The sequence below is a fragment of the Erpetoichthys calabaricus genome, chromosome 4 (genome assembly GCF_900747795.2).
Source record: "Erpetoichthys calabaricus chromosome 4, fErpCal1.3, whole genome shotgun sequence".
NCBI classification, from domain to species: domain Eukaryota; kingdom Metazoa; phylum Chordata; class Cladistia; order Polypteriformes; family Polypteridae; genus Erpetoichthys; species Erpetoichthys calabaricus.
In genome coordinates, this window is record NC_041397.2 from 200312361 (window position 1) to 200330456 (window position 18096).

Consider the following 18096-nt stretch of genomic DNA (forward strand, 5'->3'; position numbering starts at 1 on the left):
AATTAAAATATCACAACTTTGGCTATTTAAAAAATTAAATAAACTATGTTTTCTGTATGAATTTAGTGTTAACTGCTATATTCTCAAAAAATTCCTATTTTGAAGTACATTTGCCCTAAAATTGCAACATATGAGTAAAGTGGATAGCTTAGTCATTGGGGTTAGTGAAATGACTGAAACATCTACGTATATGCAAAATATGTCCTACAGAAGTCTTCTTAAATTCTGTAATCATCCTTGTCATTCCATCAACTGTCAATTGGGACGTTTGATAAACAATCATATCATGCAATGCAGAATAATAAAAGTGGTTATATAAGCATTTGTAAAATCAGCAGTTAAGTTGTTTATTGGTGGAAGACCTTAACTGATTAATTACAGTAGATTAAATGTCCTTCTGTTCTAGATCAGGTATGGGTGTTTTGTCTATTTGTGAAGGTGTCAGAAGAAATGTGTATGGTTTACTGTACAGGTGGATTCTTTACCATTATTTCATGTTGTGTCTATCAACTTTTAATGCTCACAAGCAAATTATTTTCTCATTGTCCGATGAGGTCTAGCTTGATCTTAACCATTTTTTTTTCAGTAACATGGAGAAGAATGAGTCTACCAAGGCATCAAAAGGAACAGAATCTGAATCAGTAATCCCACACTGACTAGGATTTCACAATCACATTGACAGTGTGCCTTTTCATTGTGAAAGGAGATACTTCAAACATGTAAACATTAAATAAGATACCTTATATGGCATTTTCTTGATGAACTGCAATTGAAAAGTGCTGAAACACCTCCCCCCAAAATAAAGACATACCCAGCTGTTACCATACACCGCTAAACCAAAAAAATTGCCTGTGTCACTAAAATCAGCTAAATACATTTCTTTTTTCTATTGTGACAAAGCAATGTACCTGTTTCAGGTGATGAATCAGAGGCAGGCCAGTCCAACTGTATTATTTATTACTATTAAATGAATGTTTCACTCAGGCAAACAGATATAGTTTCCACTTGACTTTTTCTGCTCCATTCAAGAACAAAAATACTGTACTCTTTCCACTACCTCACCTGTTCCAACTTCCTGACCCTTCATCTTTTATTATATTATCTATTGTTTCCCTGATGTCTTCAATTATTTAAATATTTTTTTTAAAATTTGACCCGTTTTCTGATCATTTAGTTCCTTCTTTACCTGGCAATCTTTTTAGGTCCAATTGTACTGATGTTGTCTTGTTCCTTCAGTCTTATTCTTATTCAGTTGTTGGTGCCATTATGCTTTAATCTCTAAACTGGAGGAGCAGCCCAATTGATTCCCTAGTATATAGATTTCACAACTATATTAATGATAGTCAGCAATATTTAAAAATCACAAACAGATTAACATCGGCCACAGAAAAAGGTCACTGCCTTCCCCAGGGACATCATACAACTGAAAACAAACAATTAATGCAGACAGAATCAGTTTCAATAAATCTCGACTTGTAAAATTAACCCATTGTTTTCAGTCATCAGCCTCATCATACTCATTCTCAAGATCCCATTAACATTGTCATCTTTCTGTAATTCATAAAGTATTGCCAGAGAATGGTCTTATTTTTCCTTCTGAGAAAGTGTAAAATAACACTTAATGGGTTTAGTAGTATAAGAATAGTCAAGGAGGAGGGAAAGTGCATTAGAAATAGTAAAGGGGAATTAAAAGATACAGACAATGAAATAGTGGATGCCCTAAACTTACATTTTTCTGAGGTGTTTACAAGTGAGCAAGTGGATAACCTCCCAGAGGTAACAGGGACTACTAAGGAGGTACTGAGGGATTTGGAAATTGTAGAGGGAGAAGTGCTGCTCAGATTAAATAAGCTGAAATCAAACAAATCACCAGGACCAGATAATATTTACCTTTGAGTTCTTAAGGAGGCTAGCGAGTACATATATAAACCCTTGACACATATTTTTAGAAAGTCACTGTGCACTGGAGAGATTCTGAAGGACTGGAAAATGGCAAATATCATCCCATTATATAAAAAGGGTGACGGGGCAGATCCAAGCAACTATAGGCCAGTAAGCTTAACATGCATCACAGGAAAATTAATGGAAGTAATTATTAAGGATAAGATTGAGCAACACCTGGCAAGGACAGGAGTTATTCTGAACAGTCAGCATGGGTTCAGAAGAGGGAGGTCGTGTTTTACTAACATGCTGTAATTCTATGAGGTGGCAAAAAAAGGATATGATCAAAGTGGAACATATGATATTATTTATCTGGACTTTCGGAAAACAAAAAAAAAAAGAAGTGGGAGTTCAGGGTGATGTTTTTAGATGAGTGCAGAATTGGCTCAGACACAGGAAGCAGAGGATGATGGTGTGAGGAACCTCATCAGATTTGGCTGTTAAGAGTGGCGTTTTACAGGGGTCAGTACTAGGGCTGCTGCTATTTTTAATATATATAAATGATTTAGATAGGAATATAAACAACAAGCTGGTTAAGTTTGCAGATGATACCAAGATAGGTGGAGTGACAGATAATTTGGAATCCATTATAGCATTACAGAAGGATTTGGATAGCATACAGGCTTGGGCAGATTTGTGGCAGATGAAATTTAATGTCAGTAAATGTAAAGTATTACACATAGGAAGTAAAAATGTTAGGTTTGAATACACAATGGGCGGTCAGAAAATCGAGAGTACACCTTATGAGAAGGATTTAGGAGTCATAGTGGACTTTAAGCTATCAAGTTCCCGACAGTGTTCAAAAGCCATTAAGAAGGCAAACAGAATGTTAGGTTATATAGCACGATGTGTGGAGTACAAGTCCAAGGAAGTTATGCTCAAGCTTTAAGGTCTCCAGGCTACAAAAAGGAAATAGCAGTGCTAGAAAAGGTCCAGAGAAGAGCAATTAGGCTGATTCCAGGGCTACAGAGGTTGAATTATGAGGAAAGATTAAAAGAGCTGAGCCTATACAGTTTAAGCAAAAGACGATTAAGAGGAGACATGATTGAAGTGTTAAAAATTATGAAGGGAATTAGTGCAGTGGATCGAGACTGTTATTTTAAAATGAGTTCATCAAGAACACGGGGACACAGTTGGAAACTTGTTAAGAGTAAATTTCGCACAAACATTAGGAAGTTTTTCTTTGCACAAGGAACAATAGACATTTGGAATAAGCTACCAAGTAGTGTGGTAGACAGTAAGACTTTAGGGTGTTTCAAAACTCGACTTGATGTTTTTTTTTGGAAGAAATAAGTGGATAGGACTGGTGAGCTTTGTTAAGCTGAATGGCCTGTTCTCATCTAGATTGTTCTAATGTTCTAATGTTTACTGCAATAATCTTTTCATGGGTCTTCCTGCTACAATTAATGGGTTTCAGTAGGTTCAAAATTCTGCAGCCAGCATTCTGACTGTGACCAAATGCAATAATTTCTGAATCCTTCAGTTTGCTGGCTTCATTGCACCCTTATCAAACTGCCAGACTATGTCCTGTACAATCAGGTCCCTCACATTATTTGTTTTGCATAATCCACACATCAAGTCATCTAGTCGCATGTTTACCACATGCAAAATACATGAATGTTTTGCTAAAATATTGTTAAATAAGTAACTCCAGAAAATTAAAGTAGTCCACTGTGTCTCGGTGTGGATCGGCTCATTGCTCCCTCTGTTGTATTTGGGAGCATCTTGAACCCGACACTGTCGATAGTTATGTGCAGGATGAGCTGTACAAATAAGGGCACCACATGAAGCAAGGGGAAGGTGCAAAAGTGTACAATGCCCTTATTAAAAAAATAATCAAAACAATGTCCAAATAGTGCAGTGCTTCAACTGCCAAATAAATAATCCATTAAAACGGGTGAATGCAGAGATTAAAAATCCAATAAATAATTCCAATAAAAATTAGGTTAAAATACTGGCAGGAACAGTCCTTTTTTTAAAATAACTCTTTGCCTTTCCCTTTTTCCTTTGACAGCTCCTCTGCTTATCCCTCACGGATCTTAAAGCAGAGGAGTCGCCCTATTGGCAGGTGCAGCTGACCTTCCACAGGTCCAGTTGCCTTCCGTCCCATGACTACAAACAGGCTCCCTCGCCAGACCGAGGCTCAGGACCCCAACGGCCTGGGCACTCACACTGGGGCTCTACCCCCCAAGCCTCCTTGACTCCTGCTGCCTCCCCAGCCTTATGTGGCATGTTGTTCACCTTCCAGATCACTCCTGCTCCACAGAACTGTTCAACAGAAGCAACCACTTCTGATTGCCCCGAGTGTCAACCATACACTGTTCCCCTGGGGCTCTCCTCCCAGCTGCCTGCTTTCTCTCTCACAAGCCTGCTGCCTTTCGCTTGCTCGCTCACTCACTCCCACACCGGCTCTTTACTCCTCCTGCAGCCTTCTTCCTTTAACCTCCATTCTCACTTCTCTTTTACTCTCCTAACACTCACCCTTCTCCTTTTTTAAAATGGAGACGTGGTACAGGTGTACCACGGGCAATTCTGCACACATGTGCTAAAGTGCGGGACCGCCCACATTGCTCCACTTCTACCATGCTACCACACCCCCTCCTTAAAGTTGCGACTGTGGTGATTATTTATTTAAAATGGCAATCAGACGCAGACCTCACTTTACCACAAACTGTTTTGCCAAAACAGAATGATTTTCATTTTGGGACTGGAAGATGAATTCTGAACAAAACAGAGTACCAACCGATATTTCACCAAGCCAGAAAAGTGAAGCAAGAATCTGAATTGTAAACCAGAAAGTAAGTCATAAAACAGAGAACAAGAATAAAGAGAAGAGCATGTATGGATACCCATACAGTGTATAAATGACCTTCTTAAAGGGTTGCCCCGATGACATCACACAAGCATGAACCCAGGCACTTGTGGGAGATTGCCTCAGTAATGGATGACATGAAAGTTACATAATTGAGCTGCCAGTCAATATTTAAAATTGCACAATAAGACATTAAAAAATTACAACTTAGTTAGGAACCAATACAGGATGAAATAAATGCCTTAGTCAAAATATTTGATCTCAAAAACCTCAGAATAGCCACCTAGAAGTCCCAAAACCTCCACAGGAAAGTGTAAAAAATTTAATAAGGGACACCAATCACAATATCCACAAACACAGGATCATACTTTTGTTTTAAAGATAGGACTCTTGACCAATGAATGAGGAGGAGAGGTAAGTCTTCAACTCAAAAGTGTAAAAGGGCTTCCTGTTTGAGGGACACTTTTTCATGAACATTTTTGATATTGTTTGCTCTTATCCAGCATTGTTCACCATTATGTCTCTTTCTATCAAATTCTTTGTTATGTCCATTCTCCTAGAAAAATATGTGATTACAAATTTTTTTCACCATCACTAGAAACTGCTTGGGATAGTAATATATAAAAAATCATTTTTGGGTGGGGTATTCCTTAGTACTTTGTTTTTTTGTTTGTTTGGACTATGTTCTTCTATGCTTTGCGTACATATTATGATGGTATGCTCAGTAAGAGGCACTTTATTGAGGAAACCTAATACTTTTTCTAAAGGCTGTTTTTATTTATATACTTCTTAGCAGTTAATCAAACACAAAATATTTATTTGGAATAGTTTACACTGACTGCTTTGATTATTGTGTTTCAATCTGCATTTCAGAATTTCAGAATACAAGTTACTGATAGAATTTAGGCCTTGACATTGAATGTTTATTTTACAGTCTAATACTTTTGGTATTCAGATATTAAGTGCATATTAATAGTTTGCTAATGGGGAAACTGCATATATTAATGATTATTGTGACATAATAGCAGTACATTTTACCTAAGACATTAACACATGTGAATTTGTACATTATATACCTTTTATGAAATCATGCACTATAATTAAATCTAACTTCTAGCGTAGTTAATTATTTTTTTTACTTGTATTGAAAATTTTCAGTGATGTATTTGAAAATATTTGACTTTAGTCACTTCCAACCTCATGGTTTACTAATTTTGATAAAGTGATGTCATCAGCTGCAAAGAATTGCTCAAACAAGAAGAAACTTTCCCCAAAGATCTGAGTCAGGCAAACAGGTTGACTAATCACAGTGAACAGACATACTGCACAATATATAAAAGGGTCTCCAAAAAGATATCAGACTGGAGCTAAGATGGCAGTTACTTCATTCAGGGCCATGAAAACTCTCCTGCTTGCTGCTGTCTTAATGATGGCCTTCACCTTGCCAGCCAGGGCCATTCCTATTCCAGAAGCTGTGCCAAATGAGGAAAGCCATACAGACTTGGACATAGCAAGGGTATGTGGAAACATCTTATCTGCTAGATTCAGCAAATGTTGCTCGTTCAGGTATTTACAAAGGAAGTAAATAAAATAATTGAATTTGGTAATTGTATAATAGATTTCAATAAACAATGTATGTTAATCTTTAATTCAGACCACTATCTCTATTAATAGTATATTGAAAATATCATTTTGTAGTAGATGGGGCATCCCTATAAATGAATATTTTGCATTTTAATTAAGGTGGCACAGTGATAGCGCTACTGCCTCGCAGTAAGGAGACCTGGGTTCACTTCCCGAGTTTGCATGTTCTCCCCATGTCTGCGTGGGTTTCCTCCGGGTGCTCCCACAGTCGAAAGACATGCAGATTGGGTGCATTGGCAATCCAAAATTGTCCCTGGTGTGTGTGTGTGTGTCCTGGCGCACTGCCCGGGATTTGTTCCTGCCTTGCGCCCTGTGTTGGCTGGAATTGGCTCCAGTAGACCCCCGTGACACTGTGTTAGGATATAGCGGGTTGGACAATGACTGACTGACTGACATTTTAATTATGAAGTGTGAGAACATTAGGAAATTAGGAAACTTCATTATTCTAAAATATGAATTTTCTTTTCTTTGTTTTCTCATTTTCTCAACTATCCATCCATCCATCCACTTTCCAACCCGCTGAATCCGAACACAGGGTCACGGGGGTCTGCTGGAGCCAATCCCAGCCAACACAGGGCACAAGGCAGGAAACAATCCTGGGCAGGGTGCCAACCCACCACAGGACCATTTTCTCAACTAAATTATAATAAATACATATTTTAATGTATTGCATCTCCAGACAGAGGAGCAGCTTCAGCGACAGACTGCTGTCACTGTCCTGCTCCACTGACAGACTGAGAAGATCGTTCCTCCCCCAAACTATGCGAGATATTCAATTCCACCCGGGGGAAGGGGGGGTAAACGTTAACATTATTCAAAGTTATTGTCTGTCTGTATACCTACATTGTTATCATTCTTTAATTTAATATTTTATTTATCAGCATGCTGCTGCTGGAGTGTGTGAATTTCCCCTTGGGATTAATAAAGTATCTATCTATCTATCTATCTATCTATCTATCTATCTATCTATCTATCTATCTATCTATCTATCTATCTATCTATCTATCTATCTATCTATCTATCTATCTATCTAATGAAAATAAAGAATACCACAGATAAAAGTTTAATCTCTTTTAATAAAAAAAAGCTTAGAAAAGTTCTAAGCAAGAATAAGAAGTTATAATTCATAATATTAATAATAATATTGGGCAATGATGTATGTGCACACCATTGTCTCTGAATTAGGAATACCTTCAGAACTTCTACAACCTGACAACTACTACCAGAAGCAAGCATTCCATACATTCAAAACTTAAAGAAATGCAAGCTTTCTTTGGTCTTAAAGTGACCGGCAAATTGGATTCAGACACCATGGAAGTCATGAAGAAACCAAGATGTGGTATGACTGATGTTCACAATTTTAGAGCTGCAGGTCAAATGTCCAAATGGAACAAATACAGCTTAACATACAGGTAAATCAAACAGCAGACTCATTCCATCTAGAGCATGGTGTTCCTATTAGCCTTTGGGTGCCAAAACACATTTGAAACAAACATTGATAGAGCAAACACAATAATGTCAACTCAAAGAAAAAAAACAACCTTCATAAGAGTAGAGTTACCTTCACGCTTTACTGTATTTACTCTTGTTACTGATTACAGGATTGTGAACTACACCCCTGATTTGAATAGAGGAAGTGTAGACCACGCAATCCATAATGCCTTCCTGGTGTGGAGCCACGTCACTCCATTAAGGTTCACTAAAGTTTTCAGTGAGACTGCTGACATTATGATTATGTTTCGTTCAAGATGTAAGTACTCTTTATTTATTTATTTATTTATTGTTACTCACTAAGAGTGAAAACAAACATTTCAAGATGGTCAAATGATTTAGAAGTGCTGTTAAGGAACGTTGTTTTTGAGTGGTGATACATTGGTAATTTCAGTCCCAACTACTTTCTGTGTAAAATCTGCCCATCACTCCATGTCAGTACAGAATTTCCCGAGTTACTCTACTAGCTTCGAAAAATGTGTTTTAGACTAACTGACAATTCTAAACTGGCATGTTGTGTGAATACAACATTATTTTCCGTTCAGAATTAGTTCCTGCCTGGAACCCTTGTTGCTGTGATAATGTCCAACTCTCCAGAATAAAGTAATGGAAAGAGTTAGAAAATGTAAGATTACTTTGAATCTCAGAACAGTCCGATTGGCTTTATTATATGTTCCTAGAATTACTCTTGAGGAGAATTGGGTTTGCATGCACTGGAGAAAATGACATGTTGTTTCAATAATAATAAAAATCTATTCTACCTTTTGTGATCAGCATTTCAATGTTTTATACTGGCACTTTGCATATGCAGTGTTTTCAGATATGTCTACTTATATTTACAGAGTGGTTTACTTAAGTGACTTGCTGGGGGTCACCATGTGAATCAAGACTAGCAGCTGAACTGTACCTTCAAGGCTACAAGTTTAACTCCCAACCCTCTACGTTTTATTGCCAGCGTCAAAGATTAAATTACACTAATTAAGATTCAATTACATTATTTTGTAATTACAAAATGTCCACAATTAACAGATTACTATTGTTTTGGTTGTTAGATCACGGAGACCGTAATCCATTTGATGGACCCGGAAGAATTCTGGCCCATGCTTTTTTTCCTGGACCAGGAATTGGAGGTGATGCACACTTTGATGAAGATGAAACCTGGAGTGCTAATAGTCAAGGTGGGTCATTAACATGTGTACGACATGAAAGTGGGTAATAAAAGATGTAAAAAAAAGAAAATGGCACTGTAACCTTTGTAGTCAGTGTAAGGTTTATACTTTAATCACTCAAAAGAAGGAACTAAATACCAAATATTTTATTCTGTTTGTTTCAGAACAGCAGAATGAGCACTACTAAGACATCGAGTTGTAAATATAGCAGAATGAAGCTCGAATGGAAAACTTTACATAAATGCCATTATAAACATAATAAATATGTGTACCTAACTAAAACTTTTTACCATTATATCAATAAACTAAACAAATAGATTTTGAGAACTCTAACACACATGCCTGATTTCACAATATTTTTGCAGGTATAAACTTGTTCCTTGTGGCTGCACATGAAATTGGCCATTCTCTAGGTCTTGATCATTCTTCAGACCGTAATGCCTTAATGTTTCCATCATACACTTATAAAAACCCAAATGGATTTCAGCTTTCAAAAGATGACATTCGAAGGATTCAGGCTTTATATGGTAAGTCAATGAAATCACGTATTTTTAGTTTCCACCCTCCATGTCAACACGTACATTTAATGATAGCTGATTAACTGTAAATGCTTAACAATTTGTATGCAAACATTTCTTTGCAAAGACGTTCACACTTTTTTGAAAAGATGTTCATGCTAGGCACCAAATAATATATATTTATTTGTATTATAAAAGAAGATTAATTACTACAACTGTAAATGGGAGATTTACAGTGAGGGAGACAGCAATGTAATGAGTATTTTATTTGAGGTAGAAATGATTTGGTTTCCCTTAGGGCTCATTTTTTACTTTTGACAAAGAAACACAGTGCAATTATTCTCAAAGTAAAAATTGTCCAATTACCATTGGGTAGATGTTGAGATTGATTTGGGGAGTTCATCTCTGAACTTTCTTTACAAATGAATATTAATCTTTCTGAATAGTCATTATATATTCTTAAAAACGTGTTCAGCATAAAAAAAAGTAAATGCTCATAAAATATCTTTAATAAATGTCAACATCCAGTATCTTTGTGAATTGGAACATTCATTAAGTATGTTTCCTTTCCTTATATTTGTTCCAGAAACATTGTCTTGCTAATATGTTTTGCCTTTATTTAATTTCAGGGAGAAGAAAATGAAGTGCTGAAAAAGAGGGAGCAAGTCCCAACTGGAGCATATTAAAATGATATGTTTCATTTTAAGCTTTTATTTTACCCTTTTATTGCTTTGTATTGAATAAATTCATTTGTAAATATCATGTAATAGTATGCATATTTGGTTAACAATGCTAATAAACATTTTCATGAAGTAAACTCAGATTTTCAGATTTTTCAAACGAATAGATTTCACAAACTCAACAATTTATTGTGGTGTCACTTATGTCTTAATTTTTCTTTTCAACCATTATAAATAAAAAGTGGGGTATTACTGTTTATTGTGCCTTCTTACATTCACATGACAGCTATAAACAACTCAGTTCTGAGTTTTATGTTTGATTGTTCAAACTCAGTTTTGCTTACAACCCAGATTGGATATGAATGTGTACAGATATCCATCCTGAATGTGCTTCTCATGCACAGAATTAATAAAGACAAATAAATCAGGCTAATGTGACCTAATAGACAACTGTAAATACCAACAACATGCTGGCTGATGTGCTACGTTACATGGTTTACAGTGCAGGAAGTCTATGAGTTCGTCAGCTTGTCATGGAAAGGAATGGAAATGCAGTTTAAATGGGTGGTTTGAATGCAAAGAAGTTGTCTGACAAATTCATAATGTTGAGTGGGGACATTTGATTATCTGTGATAATGTCTTGGCTGGTGACACTCCCATCAAATTCTTAGTAAGTTGTGTACCTCAGTTTTTTCCATTGAGGGTCTGCATAGGTACTGTAGTGTAAACCATCTTGACACAGAGACATAATAAAGGGTACATTAACAGTGATGTAAAATTGTGTGAATTTGCAGACAATTCCAGTTCAAGTGTTCAAACAGGTCAAATTCAAGTCACGTATGTCTATACTGGCTTTAGTACTACATACAAAAGTGACCGTAGTCCAGTCTGAAAAGCTTTCATTCCATGTTGGTGTTTACAGTTCATACTTCTCCAAAAATATCAGATCTGTGTCATACATGAGTGAAAAATCAGAACTGAGCAGCAGTCTAAGGCTAAGCATAGCCTAAGTTGCTGCCTTTCTATTCCTAGACCTAAACTTTGATTCTAGATCAAAGTGACACGGAAGTTACCTCTCCAAATCCAGTCATGAGATATAGTGATGTGAGGCAGGTTGGGGTATCTGTTTTTATGCAAATATTCAAACATCACAGGTGGCTGCACAGGACTTTGATCAGGTGGTGGTGGTGAAAAACAGGAAACGAAAACACAGAAAAGTAAAGACTGCAAATTTATTGAAGTGTATGATAATTCTATACATATCTAGTCTATTAAGGACAGAACTAAAATGTACTTATGAAAGAAACAAATTAAAAAAATGGGTTTAAAGTTTTTTTTTAAACGATCTACAGTGTTAGATTGGCATATCTCTGTTGGTCAAGTATTCCAGATTTTTGGTGCATAACAGCAGAAGGCCACCTCATCATTTATTTTATGCTTTTCTCTTGAAATTGTAAACATACATTTGTTAGAAGATCTAAGTTGGACTTGGAATGTAGGGGGACAGAAGCTCCAAAATATAGAAAGGAGCAAGATTATTTAAAGCTTTATATACAATTAGTAAAATTTTAAAGTCAATTCTAAAAGACACTGGTAGCCAATGTAATGATGCTAACATTGGTGTGATGTGCTCAGATATTCTGGCTACGATTCTTGTTGTTGTATTCTGGTCTGACTACAACTGATTTGTGTTGTTATTAGGTAGGCCAGTTAGGAGTGCATTACAGTAACCTAACCAATTCAAAGCAAAAGTAAATGCTAGTTACATTGTACAATGTGTATTATTTTAGGGATTACATTTGAAAATACCTATCATTTTTATGCATTCCAGTATATTTTTAAATTATGTTAACCTCACATGAAAATATCATACAATAGATATCTTATAGCAGTTTCTTATATTGAGACACATGAGATCAAATCACACTGTGAAACAACGCATATTTTGAACATATTATTAACCTAGTACAAATGAGTAATGAGGTTTTAAATTGAAGTTAATGTATGCTGGCAGAACTATTGACTTGCATTACTTTCAGTGAGTTACAGGGAATTCAAAAGAAATTGCAATCATTGGGAAAACTGGGTTTAGTATTTTCCGGGAGAGAAGATAAGGCATGAATGCTCTGCCTTGGGTCTGGACACATAGTATATTGCATGTCTTAAACAGAATATATTTGGAAATATAATTGTTACAATATATTTTTTTATTATATTTCAGATATAATTCTAAAAAAACATGCTATATATTAGAAGTACATAAATGTTAAATTATATTCAAAGGTACAACATTTTCACATATTTTATGAGTTGTCACAAAAATGAAACGGAGACACCAAAGGTTTGGGGCAGCCACCCGTATATTATGCTCTGGCTGCAAATGGGTAAATTTGTTGCATTGCTCACAGATCAGAGTCCAAAACAGAACTGATTTAGGAATGTAAAGATGGTGGTTTTAAAGGCCGAGGACAAAAGTGACATCATCGGGACTAAAGTGACGTCATCATGTGGCGCAGGAACTGGGAGTGACGTCATCGTGGGCACCAGAACCGGAGGTGACATCTTCGTGAGTGCCAGAACTGGAATTGACGTCTTCATGGGCGCTGGAACCGTGTGGGATTTCCTGTGAATGGTCTGCAGAGGATCAAGAAAGAAAGTCAGTGTACCTCGCCACCCCCTGGTCTGGCATGGAACTATCATTATTCAGGACCTTTAGCTGTCTCCCATGCACACGTGTGTGACAGAGTATATTGTATGTTTTTGTTAGGAAAGGTATGCTTCCATGTGTGAGATGACAGACTAGCTCAGTCTCAGCTCTCTACTCTGGCGTGAGGCTGTACTTTTCACTCCCCAAATAAACATGTAAAGATGGTAGTGCTTTGATACTACAGCATAATGTTCTAATGTTGTAAAGTACTCTACTAAATTATAGTTTTACATTTTTAATAAAGATGCAATTTACATGTAGACTCCCCAATCAACCTAACACATATCTTTGAGATGAAAAACCAGTGTATGTCAAGTAAACTAACATGCACACCCAGAGAGAATACACAAATTCCATACAAAACCCAGAGGCAGCAGTGCTATCTACTGCTCCACCTATGTGCAGAAAAGGAATGTTAGTATACTTGATTTTCCACCTGTTCATTTAATCATTTTCTGAACCTGTTTTTTTCCCTCTATTATAAGTTTAAAAGGAACTGATGCCCATTCTCTTAGCATTGTAATCAATCCTGGACAGGATGTCAATACATTACATAGTAGGCCACACTCACTTATATTAAGACACACAGGCTTAGTCATAGCCTACATGAAAACACTACATGTAATCTTTTTTGCAGAAGTATGTGGTACAAGATTTGTTTGTCTGTTTTTTTTCCCATCTTCTTTTCTGTATAGCTTTGAAGCCTCTCTCAATTTGTATGTGTAACAGTGTGGATGTTTAGGAAATTGAGTAGTGGAGTCATGAAAAAGTTTTCCTCATGAGCTGCTGATTTCCTTGTATCTCCAATTCAGGCTCTCCACTTCATCTTATGTACTGTAAGAGATAAAAACTGATTTTCCATAATAATTCTTGGTGTTTCTAATAAATTTAAAGAAAGAAATGGTATCTTGTGAATGGTCTCACTTGTGCGTCCAAGTCACATAATTATTCGTTAATTTTATCATACAAATTAGTCACACAAATCTTCAATAACATTCAAGTACAAACTGCAGTCACACTACAGTGCATGTTAAGCAGGGTTTTTTCCAGGCGATGCAGTATAAACATCATCCATCCATCCATTATCCAACCCACTATATCCTAACTATAGGGTCACGGGGGTCTGCTCAAGCCAATCCCAGCCAACACAGGGCACAAGGTAGGAAACAAACCCTGGGCAGGGTGCCAGCCCACTGCAGGGCACACATATACACACACCCACACACCAGGCACGCACTAGGGGCAATTTACAATCGCCAATGCACCTAACCTGCATGTCTTTGACTGTGGGAGGAAACTGGAGTACCTGGAGGAACCCCACACAGACACAGGGAGAACATGCAAACTCCACACAGGGAGGGAACCTGGGTCTCGTAATTGTGAGGCAGCAGCGCTACCCACTGCACCATCGTGCTGCCCATATGAACATCATTGAAAAGAAAAATAAATATATTTTTCTAACATTTCTCTCATCTTTCTGTCTTTTCCTATTTTTTTTTTTTGTTCTTTTATTTCACCTTATACAATTTCTTGTATTAGGAATTTGTTAGTTTTCACATACCCCTTGGGGTCAGAGTGCAGGATCAGCCATTGTACAGCACCCCTGGAGCAATTACAGGTTAAAGGTCTTGCTCATGAGCCCAGCAGAGTAGGATCTCTTTTGGCAGTGACAGGGATTCGAATCGGCAACCTTCTGGATACCAGCACAGATCCTTAGCCTCAGAGCCACCACTCCGCCCTATATTTATGCAACGTTTTAGTTACAGACTTGGTTTGACATATTTGAAAGAAAAAAAAAATCATCAACTGATAAAACTAAAACTTTTGAACACTAGGAAAGGATAAGGTTTGGCGTGACCAGACTGCAGCTTTTCTGTTGGACAGAAAGTCCTACAGCTTGTTGTTTGCATGATGGAATGGGACTCCTATAATCTGTAATAAGTTCTTTATTGTCAATTTCATCTTTAATATTTAATCTCAGCCTCTCATTCTTGTTGAAATAACAAATATCTAATCTCTGGCACATTCAAGACATTGAGACCTTTTAAAACTTAAGCCAGCATCACATTACTTGACTTCCAGTTGGGAAGGATGTCAAACTTGATGACTGCGGTTGCTGATCTTGTTGCCAGAGACTGTCAGATTATACAATTGAAAACTGCAGGGGATGACAAGCTACACAACTCTGTTGTGACTTCCAGGCACAGTTTCACATTTCTAAAACTATCATGAGCTCGCTACTTTTTTCTGACAGCCAATAACATGCTGTCTGACAGAGCTGGTGCTGTATGAACTCCTTCCAGGTAAGGCATATTCAGCCATAATTGTGGCTCCTTTTTTCTGTTTCCACTCTTTTCTATTATGTAAAACATGAGACATCAGACAGACAAGCCACTTTTCTGATTGCAAGGTCCAAAACACCCTCATATATATTCCTCATAGCTGCATTATATCCATTGTCCTTCCAGGTGAGCATTACTGGTTATCAGTTCTCGCAGCACAAAGCCCACCCATACAACTTAAGATCAGGGTGAGTCACAGACTGGTTGAACTGATAGTCACAGGAGTGTACTGCAACCAGTTTGATTCACTAAATTTACGTACATGACGTGTGCAATTGAAAATCATTGGAAAAATCAAGTGATGTGACAAAAATTTTACACATCAATGATGTTGTCATTGACATTACAGAATCTCTCTTATAAAAAATACAGTTTATCTTGTGTTGCTCCAAAATAAGAGATTTTCTTCATTTTACATGTAGCCTCCCTACACAGAAGCAGACAGAATATTTTTATAGCCTCATTTTAGTGCTATTTCAGTTACAAGGCAGCTCGATTTAAAATATCCTAAAGCAGCCCTGCAAAAAGCATTTCATAGTTAAATTCACTGACAAGTAGACTTTAACGCATGTACTCTTCCCTGATCATTGCTGCATGCAGACTAATCCACCTTAATAAAAGGATGTGTCTGTCCAGATGCTATGTCTATTTCATTCCAAAAGATGATGCATCACAAACATTTGAAGTAATAAAATGCATTACTACAAAAGTTTGTGATGCACCATCTGTTAAAATGAAAAATACAATGCATTTTATTACTGCAAGCATTACAAAATATATTCCAAAAGGTGCACTACAAACATTAACACTGAGGTGTACAATGATTACTTAGATAGATAGATAGATAGATAGATAGATAGATAGATAGATAGATAGATAGATAGATAGATAGATAGATAGATAGATAGATAGATAGATAGATAGATAGATAGATAGATAGATAGATAGATAGATAGATAGATAGATACTTTATTAATCCCAATGTGAAGCACATCTAATAATTTAAAATCCTACGATACTGTAAGTCTTTAAACAAAACAAAGAGAACACCATAATGGGTTATGGATGAGCCGGGTGCCCCATTTAATGGTGAAACTCAAAATAACAACATGTAAGGTCTTAGGTTAGGCATCCCCATTGAAGAGTTCTGCTGTCTAGATGAGTGTGGTCTGAAAGGGCACCATTGTTTAAATAGCTCCCAGAGCAGAAGGGGCAGTTTCCTCCGCAAGTGACATTACGGCCCATCCCGGGATTCATCCTCTGTTCTGCTGGGACGAAAAAAATGGTGGTTAGCGATTGCTTTAGCCTCTGTCTTGTGGTCAGTGTTCTTGTGATAGTTGGGCTGTTCAGATGCTCCCCAAGTATATAGTATATACTGTAAAACTCAGTCTGTGAGAGGCAGAACTAGACAACTGTTTGCCTTTCCATTTTTGGCTTTGCCACTGACACACACACCTTTATTTTTATTCTTTTATTATTACCCTGATCAATTTACGCTGGACAGACCCATGTTATTCTGTGATCAGTGTAATTCAGGCTCTCCACTTCATCTTATGTACTGTAAGAGATAAAAACTGATTTTCCATAATAATTCTTGGTGTTTCTAATAAATTTAAAGAAAGAAATGGTATCTTGTGAATGGTCTCACTTGTGCGTCCAAGTCACATAATTATTCGTTAATTTTATCATACAAATTAGTCACACAAATCTTCAATAACATTCAAGTACAAACTGCAGTCACACTACAGTGCATGTTAAGCAGGGTTTTTTCCAGGCGATGCAGTATAAACATCATCCATCCATCCATTATCCAACCCACTATATCCTAACTATAGGGTCACGGGGGTCTGCTCAAGCCAATCCCAGCCAACACAGGGCACAAGGTAGGAAACAAACCCCGGGCAGTGTAATTGTGTTGTATAAACTGAAATCAGTCCATAAACACATTTTCTCAATGACTTAGGCATGTACTTCATTATTTGAAGTTGGAATAATCAAAATGTACTCAATGGGAATTAACCCACTTTTTTATTAATAAATACAGCCTTCTTCTATCCACTTTCCACTCTGTGCTTTATATGTTCTGAATGTTTTTCACCTCATTTCAGATGGAGTAAAGACAGGATGAATTTTGGCCAGGAGATTAGATAAAGAAAGCTCTTTGGCAGAGGAAGTCACCACTTTTTAGTTTTTTGTCATCACTCTATCAGTGTTCATCAATCCCATAGGAGTGGGCCAGTAGGTCCCTGGGGAAACTGTTGGGAAATTTAGGAGGTTTGTTATCTGTGATTTAAAAAGTGATAACAGTTCTCATGTGCATTAACATAAAAGGCATGGATTACTGTGATGTGCATAGATAGGCTCAAGCGAGTCATCCAGTACATAAGGATTAATGACTACCACATTTACAAAAAAAACCCAACCAAATACAATAAACAGTATTCCCATTTTACTCAAAACATTTTAGATTAGCTACTACCTATGCTGCTTGCATTCATCACATACTGCTATGAAACATGACACTAACAGAGGCTTCCTTTCGCATTAATCAAATTTAAAAAGTATTAATAAAGTTTTTATTAATTTCTGCCTAGAGTGATGTAGTAAAATCACTTTGGTGGCTCAAGTAGGACATAAAATTTCTTTCAATATTGCATACTTCAGTATATGGCTTGTCAATCTTTAATTAATGTTTAATAAGTCCAAATGAAGCTCTCATATTGACAAAGAAGATTTTACTAGTGTATGACAACCTCTTAATATGCCACACTGCACAGAAATGAATAACTGGT

General features: G+C 36.8%; 1 protein-coding gene across 1 annotated transcript in view; it reads left to right on the forward strand.

Annotated features, from left to right (window-relative positions):
• The window catches only part of LOC114650506 (stromelysin-1-like), a 58624-nt gene that overhangs the window by 13410 nt on the left and 27118 nt on the right, over positions 1-18096 (forward strand). Inside the window, exons 3-5 of the mRNA XM_028800170.2 lie at positions 7999-8147; positions 8941-9066; positions 9423-9584. Of these exons, the coding sequence (XP_028656003.2) occupies positions 7999-8147; positions 8941-9066; positions 9423-9584 (437 nt within the window). The remainder of the gene's footprint in view (positions 1-7998; positions 8148-8940; positions 9067-9422; positions 9585-18096) is intronic.